Source organism: Clinocottus analis, unplaced genomic scaffold (genome assembly GCF_023055335.1).
Source record: "Clinocottus analis isolate CAN_PGR_092001 unplaced genomic scaffold, fCliAna1.0.p SCAF_7, whole genome shotgun sequence".
Lineage (NCBI taxonomy): Eukaryota > Metazoa > Chordata > Actinopteri > Perciformes > Cottidae > Clinocottus > Clinocottus analis.
The window spans coordinates 10,342,370-10,356,077 of NW_027176229.1; the positions used below are offsets into that span (position 1 = coordinate 10,342,370).

The 13,708-nt window shown below is 38.6% G+C and overlaps 2 protein-coding genes across 3 annotated transcripts in view; both read left to right on the plus strand.

Moving 5' to 3' along the window:
* Positions 1 to 691: 691 nt before the first annotated feature.
* Positions 692 to 8,472, plus strand: stx2b (syntaxin 2b). 2 transcript variants are annotated; one of them, XM_068604823.1, is made up of 11 exons: positions 692 to 1,027; positions 1,126 to 1,200; positions 1,284 to 1,383; positions 2,139 to 2,213; positions 2,321 to 2,394; positions 2,824 to 2,932; positions 5,066 to 5,139; positions 5,967 to 6,104; positions 6,266 to 6,376; positions 6,537 to 6,656; positions 6,781 to 6,864. In XM_068604823.1, the coding sequence occupies exons 1-10, from the start codon at positions 995 to 997 to the stop codon at positions 6,630 to 6,632; spliced, it is 885 nt and encodes a 294-aa protein (XP_068460924.1). In that variant the 5' UTR covers positions 692 to 994; the 3' UTR covers positions 6,633 to 6,656; positions 6,781 to 6,864. The 2 variants fall into 2 exon arrangements, with proteins under 2 accessions (XP_068460924.1, XP_068460925.1); XM_068604824.1 differs by lacking the exon at positions 6,537 to 6,656 and having other exon boundaries at positions 6,781 to 8,472.
* A 3,532-nt stretch (positions 8,473 to 12,004) lies between these two features.
* Positions 12,005 to 13,708, plus strand: part of LOC137805183 (uncharacterized) — a 47,744-nt gene continuing 46,040 nt past the window's right edge. The window contains exons 1-2 of the mRNA XM_068604987.1: positions 12,005 to 12,070; positions 12,164 to 12,295. Coding sequence (XP_068461088.1) covers positions 12,005 to 12,070; positions 12,164 to 12,295 — 198 coding nt within the window. The remainder of the gene's footprint in view (positions 12,071 to 12,163; positions 12,296 to 13,708) is intronic.

The window sequence follows — 13,708 nt, forward strand, 5'->3', positions numbered from 1 at the left end:
ATGCGATCCAAAATGCTGTTTAGAAAAACAATCGCATTAACATGTGGACTCCGGAGTAGTTTCGATATTGGTTTAAATTACAGGACAACACCCTGGGCTCATGGGAACAACAGGGACGCAACAATGACGCTGTGGCAGACTCAGAGATCACTCATATATTTACTAAATACTCGTAAGAATGTCATATGTATCAAAAGAGATGAGGGTCAATTTTGGTGTTTTCTTGTGTTACTTTTTGCAAGTGAAATACTGATGGTTAGGAGGAAACCAACAGGTGGAGGAGTCATCAGAACCCCTTCAAATCCCGTTACAAGCTGCCAGGGCCAACCTGCATGCATATCAAGTCAAACACTGCCACCGTATGGTTACATTGCTAACGGATTGGAGTGTATCTATTATTTATTGAACTTTCTCATATATCTGTCTGGTTATATGAGAAGTGACTAATATTCGCCATCCGAATAAAATCGAAATTGTCCATTTAATTAACCACAAAACACTCATTTGAACGCTCAATTTCAATTGAGGGTGGAACTAAATTATCCCCCGAGAGAGAGAGAGAGAGAGAGAGAGAGAGAGAGAGAGAGAGAGAGAGAGAGAGAGAGAGAGAGAGACAGAGAGAGAGAGAGAGAGAGAGAGAGAGAGAGAGAGAGGCGGGTCCCGGAGAGAGAGAGAGAGAGATATTGTGGATCTGTTACGCTTGTGCGGAGAGAGTATTGAAACAGAAAGAACAGAAACATTGTCAGTTTAGAATTTTGTTGTTGAGCCTTTATTATTTTATAACAGTTTTTTTGTGTGCGCTAGTTTTGCTAGAATTACAACTTGTTTTACTCTTTGTGCCGCCTTAATAACGCTGCTCGCGTTGGCCTCCCATGTCTCAGTTAATCGACAAGATGGACCCCAGAGCACAGTGAACTAGAGCAATGTTACTCTATGGAGACTGATAGGATGACCCGGCGGGTGTTATACTAGACTTATCTGGACAGAAGGACTAATGATGAAGGACCGACTGGCGGAGCTGACTGCTGTGAGTCTGTTTTCTTGCTTTAACTGTGTTCAACTCGACAGGTTCAACAGGCTGGCATCACAACAAGTCACTCACATTTACTTCTTCCACCCGTACAGGCTACATCACGAGCAGAGGACGATGTCACACTCGCAGTGGACAGAGATGGCTTCATGGAGAGCTTTTTCAGAAGGGTGGGTTTCAACTTCCAGGATGTGCACAGGTTTGGGAGCCGTCATGATTCACGATGACACGAATGTGCTATTGATTGATTTAGGTGGAAGAAGTCAGAGGACTCATCGATAAGATCTCCTACCAAGTGGAAGAGGTGAGGAAGATGCACAGCATGATCCTGTCTGCACCCAACCCAGATGACAGTAAGTGTGTGTCTGGATAAATAATTTGGATAAAGACAGAGACCATATGGATTTCAATTGTGACATGGTTCATTTGTGCATTCATTTGTATGGACCACTGCTCTGGTGGAATTAGACTTGTGCGGCACTGGATGAAAATGTCTCACTTCCTTCGTTACGTTTACCTTCTCATTGTAAGTCAACAGCTGCCTGGCCGGAAACCTGTGAAAGAAACAGCTCTTTCCTCACCCCCAAAACGCAGACCATTATAGTTTATACTCTGACTTGTTCTGGCAGGTACCTTTAAACTGCCAAGGGTTCAAATGTGCCGTTTTTTGTAGATGTTTTCCAGAACCGTTGTATTACATTTGTTCCTACTTATCTTACATTTATAAAGTATGTCCAATGATTCAGAGCTCTACAAGAGTGAGAACAGTGTTACTACTGGGTGTGCTCAGTTCCTGGCTTTGTTCAGTGTGTGAGCCTCAGGACCCTGCAAGACAAAGAGCCAGTTTGCAAAACCATGGCATCATCAGTGATTATGTTTAATGTAACACAGCAGTGCTTTAAGATCCATGACGCTGAAATGATCACTGGGGGACGGAAACAAAGAGCTTTGTGCTGTGTGACCGCTGCAATATGGCCTCAGGGTTGTTGCCAAGTTACAAGATGAAATCACAGTAAATCCAATATTTACATGTCAGAGAGGCGCAGTGATTATTTTTCCTCATCAACAGACAAAGTCTGACGAGTTTTCTATTTGTGTCGGTTTGAAGGAACAAAGGAGCAACTGGGTGCGCTGACCAACAATATCAAAGGCAATGCCAACGTGGTGCGAACTAAACTAAAATGTGAGTTGAACTACGACGTGGTTGTCATCACACTTATTCATTGACTTCTCCATAAAGCTGAGGTTGTCTGCTGCTGTGTAACGTATTATAACGCTCTCCCTCTGAAGCCATGGAGCACAGTATGCCCAAAGATGATGTAGCTAACAGAGCCTCTGTTGACATCAGGATCCAGAAAACGCAGGTCAGGAAACGGATTGATGGCTGCTTCTCACATACACACATATCCCACTCATACTTTATCATCAGCCATCTGCCAGTTGTACACAAACATCAGGAGAGTGTTTTTGTATAGGTGTAGCTACAATTTAGGCAAATATGGAACAGACAAATTATTAACACAATTACTAGAAGGAATAATTGCCATTTGTGCGTGTTTAGCCTATCTGAGCAAAAACACTGGAACAACACTGACACATTCTTTATTTTACAAGATGTGTTTGGTATTTCTTTTGTCTGAAAGTACTTTTTCACTGCGCAGATACTTACCCATTACAACATACAGTTAATTCAAACAATGTACATGTCTTGCATAGAACTGCTTTCAGGGCAGTTTATTCATAAAAGTCTCAATGCTTACATTTCCCCCCTCTGTGTTTTCACTTGTCCTCAGTACACAGTGCTGTCCAGGAAGTTTGTGGAGGTCATGACCCAGTACAATGAGACTCAAGTGTCCTTTCGGGAAAGAAGCAAAGGAAGGATCCAGAGACAGCTGGAGATAAGTAAGTGAAAAATAAAGGACCGCCTAAACCCTCACAGGGGCAGGAATTATGGACTATATTTATACAGTAGTCTTTGAAGCTTTGAAGGAATCATAATGAATGTAAATTGCGACTACAAACAGGAAGTAGTCCTGTATTTTGTTAACACATCAATGGCTTGAATTGGTACATTTGTAAATCTAGAGATAAAAGAGTGACAGATAAAACCTTGAAGCTGTGTGAGGAAAGCATCCAGGAAACACACTGCACCGGTTTCCTCTCTGCTTTGCTGGACTCTAACAGATAACAGCAGCAGAGTAGGATCTTTTCAAATTGAAGTTCTTTTGGACAGAAAACAGAGTCACAATTGATCTCATCCATGCACTGTTTTTTCAGTGTTTTACGAGTTTTAATGGAACTTAAATGAGCATAAAATACATAAATGGCAAGAGTTAGTTACTGACAAACCAGAATGAATGAATATGTTGAGTCATTACTCATAGGATGGGTAAAATGGCAGCACCCAAGACTCTACTGTGTAAGTAAGTATATAAGTGTATTAGCATTCATACAAGCTAGTTAGTTTCAACTTTGTATTTGTATTTGTACAGTGACAAACAAATTATGCACATGAGTAACACAAGACAATATGACAAACACAACTAGGACCGTCTCTCACAGTCCCTGCGGCCGGCATTAATGAGCGGCTCTCATTCGCCACACTGCAAACGGAGGAGCCCGATACTGGAGACGCCTTGTTGTGTTTATGTATCCTGGGAAACGGGCAGAGTGCTCAGTGGCTGGTGCAACAGCAGTCCTCCTGTCTTTGGCACGGCCACAGGAACCCGTCTGTGCGGTCGTGGACTTACACTATTTATTTACGTCATTTAGAAGTGATACTTTTTGGCTCAATGTGTATTGATGTGTTGTAATGGCGAGGTGTTTTTCTGTGTTTGGCTCTGGCTCTCTGGGGAATATTACAACAGGTGTGTGACTTACAGTAAGCACAGAGACCGGCCTCTCCAGGGATGGTGTTGCACAACATGAGGATATTGCTCTAGAAAAAGAAAGCTTTCTGTTTATAGAGTCTCAGCAGCTGTTTGTCTATGAGGGCTGCTGGCTTCCTTGTTCCTCAGACACTTCTAATCATAGTCACAAATACAACCCCCACCGATGAGTGTTTTGTTAACTGTTCCACTGAGGTTCATTATTTAATTGCCACATGTGAAATTTGGTAGTAAAAATGTATCAGTATTATAAAATTATTAGTCATTTGGTTCTCAAAAACATGTTCACAAAAGTCATTTTAACTTTAATAGCAACCCTCTGTGTGTCTCTCTCTCTAATGCCTTCAAACACATTATCAGTTTTGTCACATTTGTCTTAACTCATTGCTTTAAACAATACATATTTCACTACTTGGGGAGAAGCTAGCTGTGTTTGCAGCAGTGTTTCCAGGCTGGATGACAGAGACATCAGTTATCTTCTCCTCACACCGCTTGCAGGGTAATACACGGATGTATTACCCTGGAATTAAGCACTCAACAGTATATATTGTACAGATTTTTGTTGTTTACATTCTTGACATTATTGCATTGCAGAGTTTTGTCTAGTAAATGTCAGAGTTGAGTTTTTATGTTTTTAAAAGAATACGAGAGCGCAGTCCACTGGCATTCTAGATCTACGTAAACTTTATTACGTTCATCACATACATACAGGTACATACATGAAAATTCACCTCTGCATTATACCCATCCTTCAGTGTCTCGCTGCAGGATACTTTTGACATGTGGGCAGTAGGAGTAGGAGAAGGGATTGAACCTTGTAGTTGAAAGATGACCCGCTTTACTCACTGAGCACAGCTGCCCATAAAAATGTTGTTGATAGATGTTAAATCTAAGGTCCAGAACAAGAATAAAGTAGTAGGAAGGAGTAGGAATGGTCTGAAAAATAAATCTCAAGACTTAATTTTCTCCTACCAAGCTATCAGAAGCCCTTCAAGTATACAATCTTCACAGACCTGTACATTATGTCGTACTTTCTTAAATTGAACTTTTTTCCAGTTTCTGGATGTTTTGGAACTACAGTATCAAAAAATGACAGTAGGTTCTGTTCATTGCTGGATAATCATTGTCTGCTGTTTTTTTATTTTAGCTGGAAAAGTGACCACCAATGAAGAACTAGAAGGCATGTTAGAAAGTGGAAATCCATCCATCTTCACATCTGATGTAAGTTTTTTCTTCAGCTTCCCTGTGCAGTAAAGTTACACCCTTCATCGACTTGGAGAATACTAAAATGTTGATCCATGCTGCCTTTTTCAATCACTCGGCTGTCAGGAAGAGAAAATGTATTTCACCAGTGCTAGTGTCATACCGGCAACCTGTAACGTTGAGGAATGATTTGAAAATGATCTCACTTGTTTTTAAGGGCCTTAAGGGTTTAGCACCTTCATGCCTCTTTGATTGCTAACCTGAGGATGTTCCAAACCGTTCCCTTAGGTCGTCTAGCGCTGGCTGGCTCAATGTGCCAAAAAAGACTGAGAAAAAGTACAATAAAGCAGCCTTTGAATGTTTTGCACCAAAGGCTTCGAACAACCCACCACAATTAAAACAAGTAACTTCTGTTGATAGTTTGAAGGAAAAACTTAAAACTTATTTTTAAAATGTTGCTTTTATTTAATTTCACTTTTCTATACGGAATTGTTATTATTTCATGTATTCTTTTTCTTTGTAATATTATATTAAACTATTGGGGTTTAGAAGCTATTACTGCCATCTAGTGGTGGAGGAAGAGTAGATTATTTGGAGTGGGGTAGTGTGCTGCTAGGCTTCCTTTTTTTCTCTCAATTTCTCTCTCTCACACACACACACACACACACACACACACACACACACCAACACACACACACACACACACACACACACACACACACACACACACACACACACACCAACACACACACACACACACACACACACACACACACACACACACACACAGCTGGGAGCATTTGTTAGGTGTATTTGGATAAATGACTTTATCTTCTCTTCCTCAGATCATTTCTGATTCCCAGATCACACGTCAGGCCCTCAGTGAGATCGAGTCCCGACATCAGGACATCATGCGTCTGGAGTCGAGCATCAGGGAGCTCCATGCAATGTTCATGGACATGGCAATGTTGGTAGAAACTCAGGTAACAGTAAGATCTAAGAGGAGAGGTTCATAGATAGCACCTACTCTTTAGTTAATCAACGTCTAATAGTGTATGCTTTGTAAAACCTCCTCAGACCTCACAGGTGGACAAGTTTCTTTACTAATACTACCGAGAAAATATTTCGTTTCTGTCATTCCCAGGGCGATATGGTGAACAACATCGAGAAGAACGTCTCCAATGCAGCCGAATACATTTGTAGTGCAAAGGAAGAGACCAAAAAAGCAGTGAGATACCAGAAAAAATCTCGGAGGGTATGTGTTCCTTACTGATTCTGTGTTGCTAAATCGTGTCAATTTACAGAATATCCCATGTGACTTCTTAAGACTACTGCATTAATCTGTTCGCAGCCTTTTTTTTTGATACCCTACTTTTAATTGGCGTTTAAATAACACCCTCTTCTTCACTCGACAGAAATACATTATCCTTGCCTTTGCTCTGTTGATCCTGCTTGCTGTCATTGCACTAATTGTTGGCCTGTCTGTTGGACTAACCAAACCCCCTGTATGAGAACTACTGTGATCACTGTGTGAGGTAACACACCATCCACAACTTCCATTCCATAAACACCACATCCAACCATTTATATACTCATTTAGCCGTTTATTGGTTTAGAGGATATGTAATGCATTTGTCTCTCTCCTTCTCTTTTTGACAGAAACTTCTCGGCCTTATCATGTGTGTGGCCGCAGGTTTACTCCTTTTACTCATCATAATAGTCGGAGTCTTTGAGTCATGAGTCACACAATCACAGCAGTCAGCTGTATGCGGCTCCAGTAGTGATGAAACAAAGACCGGCTTCATAATAAGACCACATTAAGTCATTCACTATCCAGCAGCATTACAGAGAGGGGATCTTTTGACCGCACTGAAGTAAGTATAATGTGTGTGATCCACTTTGGACCAGTAACATCGGACCTCATGATATACTGTCCTGGAGCAATTCTGTATTGTATCGCTAGAACAAAGCGTCTTGTCAGCAAACCACTCTTGCCCATCGTGGTCATATATTGAACACTGACAGGAGATCACATTTTGAAACTTGTGTGCATTCTGTATTGCTGGCATTTGTTCTTGCAATAAGTAGGGTTGGTAATCTTCTTTAAAAACATTTTGGATATTTCTGTTGAAATTGTCATTATATCCTGACAACAATCAATGAATCAGACAAAAAAAAAATCCAGGGTGTAATGGTGGGCTTCCTGCTTGTCTGCCTGTCTGTCTGCTGCCTGTGGGCTTCCACTAGCTGCTCTTGACAGCTGTGAGTACTAACAATAGCCATGCTCATTGTTTACATCCATAATGATAGCTTTGAAAAAAGGGCTGTCAGTGATGCCGACTCTTCTAAAACTAGCGCTGTGACCTACTTTCATTGGAAAGGAGTTGGCAACACTGGGCTGGTTTTCTTTCCGTTAGATAATTTTTTAATATTTAGCCTACTTTTGCTAGTTTCTCAAGATGACCAGCTCTAGCTTTAAGTATCATTTGTGGTTATTTCTTCGTTGAATGATTTCAAGGGACATTTGTCCTCTGGCCGAAAGTTAGATATGAAGATGGATTTCCTCACATGTTTGTACCAGCAGCAGCTGTGATAGCTTAGCTTAGCATAAAGACTGGAAACAGAAAAAAGCCCCTTTCTCCTAGCACATCGGTCTTCGTAAATCCACAATGTGTTGTGTTTACACTTCTGTTTGCATACAGATTAAACAAACAAGATATAACGTGGTCGTCTGAGAGCTTTGGAGATGGTGGAAGTTTGATTTGTTCCCTCTTGGCAGAGCAAGGCTACCTGCTTCCCTTTGTTCCCGGTCTTTGTGCTGAGCTAAGCGACGGCAGCATCAGATATGAATGAGAGCGATATCCATATTCTCCTTTTACTCTTGACGAGAAAACCAAATTTGCATTGAACTATAGATATTGTGACAATTATCTTTATAAATGAATTGCATAATTTGTGTTTACATGTACAAGTGTATCTTCCTTATTTTCTCTTGTCCTTTTAGGCATTTTCCATAGTTCACGTGAATTGAATGTAAAACTACTACAGCTCAGGAGTCCTTTAGAAATAGAACATTAAAAAAATGAATTCTCTGTATCATTTCTTTTTACCTGTATCTCAATCAGAGAAAATATTTATTGAATTAATCACCTCATTCAATAACTCAAAATCAAAAACTTTATAAAAGTTCCTTTTGACCCTTAATGTGAAACCATAACTTTTTTAATATAATATATTGATAAGGGTGTGTCATGACTGAAATATTTATTGTGAAAAGAGTTACGCTACATTGTAGAACTCTTGGATTATGTTATTTCAAGAGCACAATTTTTTAATTTTGATACATTTGATTCTTGTAAGTTATATCTTGTATTTTATATTGAAACTGAATAATCAAGTCATGTAATAAAACAATAAAATTAAACAATAAAGACTGAAATGTATCGTTGGTTTATTTCCTTTCACATCCAAGGTGCTGAAGTTGAGTACAGGATCACTTTTAAACTACAAACACGTCTGCATTTATCAGACGAAATAATTGGTGATTTTCCGTGTTCTTTTAGTCCAAACATTTGTAGGTTCAGTTTGGTTGGAGGAAAACAGAAAGAAGCAGAGGGTGCTGTTTACTTGAGGACTAATGAGCACTTTGCACAAAATGCTTGACTTCCGTGTAATCAACCAAATAAGATTAGTGAAGAAAGTGGAAGTAAGTCCCCCGAGGGCGAGTTCTTTTCTCTCTTTGAATTAGATCAAAGAAAACTTCGGAGGTGCACTTAGAGTGAAATAGTGGATGTCCTTAAAATCTGTACACGAGGGTGTTTTCAGGCCACTGAGCAAGAGGTCCAAGATGTCAAAAGTGATATTGTGAACTGTGATTTAACTTGGACATACCAGTTTATTTGGATGAGTAATCTCTGTTGGAAGATTTAGTGAGAACAAATGTGAAGAAATAATATTTTGAGATATGGAGGGTTGTTTATTCTAATTAGTGTATTTTTGTTTTGAAAAACACTATTGTGACTTAATTCATAAGTGTACACTGTGCTTCATGCTCTAGTCTGTTCAAGACGTCTCACTGTGGCAGCCAGCAGGTTGAGAATAATCAAAGTTTGTTCCTATACTTTCTCTGGAGCAGGTTTACTATATGAATCCTCAGAAATGTTGTGTTTAAAATGTTGTTTTGCCGTTTGCATTCTTAACATTACATTACTGCCTCCTTATGGATACAGTCTTCCTCAATGTTCAGTTCTCATAAAGCCGAGTAGTCACTGTTTTCACTGTTTTCTGCTCTTCTCTATATTTCGATCAGCAAATGCTGTGGACTAATTTTCACTGTACTATATATATATATATATATATATATATATATATATATATATATATATATATATATATATATATATATATATATATATAATTTTTTATTTTTACACAATATATGTATGTTACTATATTTTACATATTTGCACATTTTGCACTCTCTGTTTACATTTTATTTTATTTAATTTCCGTTACATTTTATTTCATCTCTGAATACACTGTATGTGTATACATATTTCATTTATCTATGTATATGTTTCTATATATCTATATATCTATATATATATCTATATATATATATATATATATATATATATATATATATATATATATATATATATATATGTGTGTGTGTGTGTGTGTGTGTGTGTGTGTGTATATATATATATGTGTATATATATGTATGTGGACCATAGGTATATATCTTTTTTATTTGTTTATATATATATTCTATTTTGTATATATCTGCCATTCCTGCTCTTTTATTTTCTTTTATTACTTATCTTGTGTGTTTAGTTTATTCCATTGATGTTGATGTCTGTAAATATGGGACGCTGCTTTGACAAAACAATTTCCTCTTGGGGATTAATAAAGTACATATCTATCTATCTATCTATCTATCTATCTATCTATCTATCTATCTACCTATCTATCTATCTATATGGTATGTTGCAGCAACGTGCTGTCCCATTCATATTTATACCAGTGCAAGCCCTCACAGACTCTCAAATTTAGCAGCTGACGTCAGTAAATCCCTGAGGGGTCAGGTTTTGAGGGTTTAGGGTGGAGATTGGGATTGGGCTACAGTGATTTGGGACGCACCCCAAAAGGCCGAGCTCCTCCTTGTGGCGTGAATCTTTCCACAGCCACGCCCCCTTTTCTCCTATTGACAAATGGAGACGTTTCAGGGCGAAACACAGATGAGACAAAGCCTTCTTGGCCGAACTTTCCCCCCCTATATTGTCGGAGTAACGCTATGGCTTTCAAACAGAGGCAGCAGACCACAGCGCAGAATGAAGCGAGCTGGTCCGAGGTCAGTGCATTGAAGTGCCGCGCTGACTGCCGCAGTGGTCTCTATCTTCAAAAGTACTACTGCATCCTGCCATGATGCAATTATTCAAACTAAGCTAGCTGTGTCTTTGGGACTTTTTTAAGTGGAGACAACACCACAGGGGAAAAAATACATTTCACCATGACACTAACACTTCCCCAGTTAATTACTGGAAGACAGTGTTTTGTATTGCAGTTTGAAATATGCAGAGTGTGCATTAAGGCATTGTTTATTATTATTATTATTATTATTATTTTATCCCATTTGGGATAATTTGCATACATTTCCAGAGCAGATGTCTGGACATTGGATAAATTTACATATTATACTTAAAAGAGGGAATTTCTGTTACCTGTTTTTGTTTTAGAAATCAGCAGCTGTAAAATACCTAAATTAATCAAAATTATTGGAATGATCAAAGTTCAATACTGTAAAAATAAATAAATAACTTTTTGACATAATATACATAATTCATGCATATTTGATTCATTTGCCAAATCATAATATGATATAGGACACAGCAAGCAAACAATAATTCATACATAATTATGTGTATAGTGTTTACCTATATACCAAAATTAGAGCCTGGGTGTACAGTTGTATGAACTCTTTCGAATAATTAACTACAGAAGACACTTTGGCATGATTTAACAGGCAACAAACATTTATCTGACCAGTGAAAAGAAAACAGTGAACCTCATATTACAGTCTTTCTAAATGATGCAGGAGGCACCACCTTACTTAGCCTGCATAGAAGCCACTTGCTTTGCATTTGAAGGCTGAAGATAGTATATTCTGTTATCTGGACTGTATGAAATATGCCTCTGCAAGTGAATTGCATAGTCCAAAAAAAGTGCTTGGTCTTACTGGAATTGTAGCTGACAGGGAGGGAGAATAGTCTATACTGCAGTGTTTCTTTGGAGAACGGTGGCCCGGATGACCATTGGACATTTTAATTGCTGCCTCATTTCTGCCAGAGCTCGGCTTATCCTGGTAGGTCGTAAAATATTAAACAAATCTACTTGATTTTGTAGAGTGTTTTGAGACCGCAGTGGAATTATAGCCCACAGCTACTGTGAATCACAATGTTATGTAAATATAAGTTTAATGTAAAATCTAGTCTGATTGTAATCTAAATGTCTTTTTAAATATGATGTTTGCATTTTAGAAACGTGTGGAACCACCAAACCAAATTTCTTCATCATGTCTACTCTGTACAAAACTGTTTATATCTCCATGTGCATGTGATGTGATCATCTTTTACTGTCATCAATAAAAACAGACAAAACAAGGTTCTGCCAGAGTACACACACATCCTCTAAATACACAGTACATTTCTTGTCTGTTTTTTGTTGATCACCAAAATTTAATTTGAGATGGTTTTGTCATTTGATGTATTTCCTGTGGCAGCTGTGCCATCTTTTCTGTCTGTGTGTACTGACAATAATCCAACATCCATTATTATGTAACTCTGCTGAATACAGATATTTATAATCTGAACATGCTGGAGTTATGACATCATCCGGCACCGCTGACCATGACAAGCGTTTGGGGAAGCATGCGAGCCGTTCTGTCATGGTAGGTTACGGCTTGTAACAAACAGGGAATGTATTATTGAGATGTTATGTGATTGATGCGTGGCTTAACTTGACATCTGTTTCTATGTGCCAGGGGACAATGGGTTGTCAGAAGACTTGCAAGGTGGAGAAACTCCTGAAACAGTCACAGTGGGAAGTAGCGTGGAGCCAGAGACAGAGGTTAGCCACAACAAAGAAGAACAGCCAGACGAGAGGTGCTGATAAGGTGAGCCTTGTGTGTTGTTTGCTCCTGTGCCGGGTTGTAAAGCTCTCGATGAATAAGCTTTGATTTGTCCGTGACTGGACACTGGCGGGATCAGCACTTGTTGATGCCTGCAGCCATAATCTGACCTTAGCCTGCACTCCTCAGCCAAGACTGTTTACTGTCACCAAGGCTCAACATTAACAAATGAAACCATATGTGTCTCTCAGTGATTGTATTTTCAACTCTTATCCATTTAGCTACCAAACAAACAAGATACTGTAATGCTGTAAGTACTGTTCTGTATGTGTCATTTGCGTGTTTACAAAGAGATTACCTAACATGTCCTTATGTAATATGCATTTTACTAAATACAACCTAAACCATTGTAATTTATTATGAATTAATTCCATTTGGGCATTTTTCTTACATTTTTAAATTAAATTATAACAGTTCATACACACCTATACATCCATGTACTTAGTAACCTTGTTTCTGACATACAAGGTGCGGGTTGACAATAATATGAATGTCAGGCAGAAGGTAAACATACACACAGAGACAGACATGGAGTTGTGGAGCTAGATGATTGTAATGACATTTTTCTTAACATTAATTGTTGTGGCATTGAACTACTGGCATGGTATTCCTGCACAATAGACAGATAATCCAGATAATCCAGATCTAAAATGCTGCTGGGTTGGTAAATAGCCAGAGTAACTTTTATTAATGTGCAAATTAAGTTTGTCATTACAGAGTGTTGTGTGTTTTTGTATTCTGTGTGTGTGTGGGACCCTTTGGCTGTGGAAAAGGTGGTGAATTATAAAAGGGTACACTGTGAATCATTTCAAGATGGTTTAATTCAAAATTTAAACTTAACTAGAATAATTAGTTAATGAGTTATTCTTTATATTAAATTTAATCAACAACTGTTCAGTCAGACCGACACACATTTGAAATACCACCAACAAAAATGTGCTTGATCCATGTAAACACATTAAGGAAACACTTAACGTCATGTTATTATATTAACACGAGTTGTCTTTCTAGTAACTTTCGTTAAGTTGTTCTTTTGTTAAGTTGAGGAAATATATGCACTCTTGAAAGTCAGAACTTGTCTCTTCTGCCATCAAATGTTAGATCAAGGTTATCATTGGCACACTGTCCCTCAGTGGTGCATTAGAAGAGGAGAGCATAAAGCCTTATCTGCAAAAGGAGTAGCAGGGATTTGTTCTCACATTCAGAAATTACACAATTCATTGAGCAACGTGTGTGTGCGCCATTCAACGGACTCACCTGGCTCACGGTTGCTTGTTTACGAAGCCCAGTCAAAGTCTTCAGACAGAACTCTGATGTAGAAACAAGAGGCGTGTAGACGTGTAAGCAGAGTGAACTACTGACAAATTCAGTAGTTCACTCTGCAGGCAAACAGCAGGA

What these genes read in the sequence shown, in the direction of transcription:
- stx2b (XM_068604823.1), top strand. Translation starts at nt 995, where the DNA reads ATGATGAAGGACCGACTGGCGGAGCTGACTGCT. An exon ending in TGGAGAGCTTTTTCAGAAGG is followed by an intron (nt 1,201 to 1,283) that starts GTGGGTTTCAAC and finishes TGATTGATTTAG; the next exon opens with GTGGAAGAAGTCAGAGGACT. An exon ending in TGCACCCAACCCAGATGACA is followed by an intron (nt 1,384 to 2,138) that starts GTAAGTGTGTGT and finishes GTCGGTTTGAAG; the next exon opens with GAACAAAGGAGCAACTGGGT.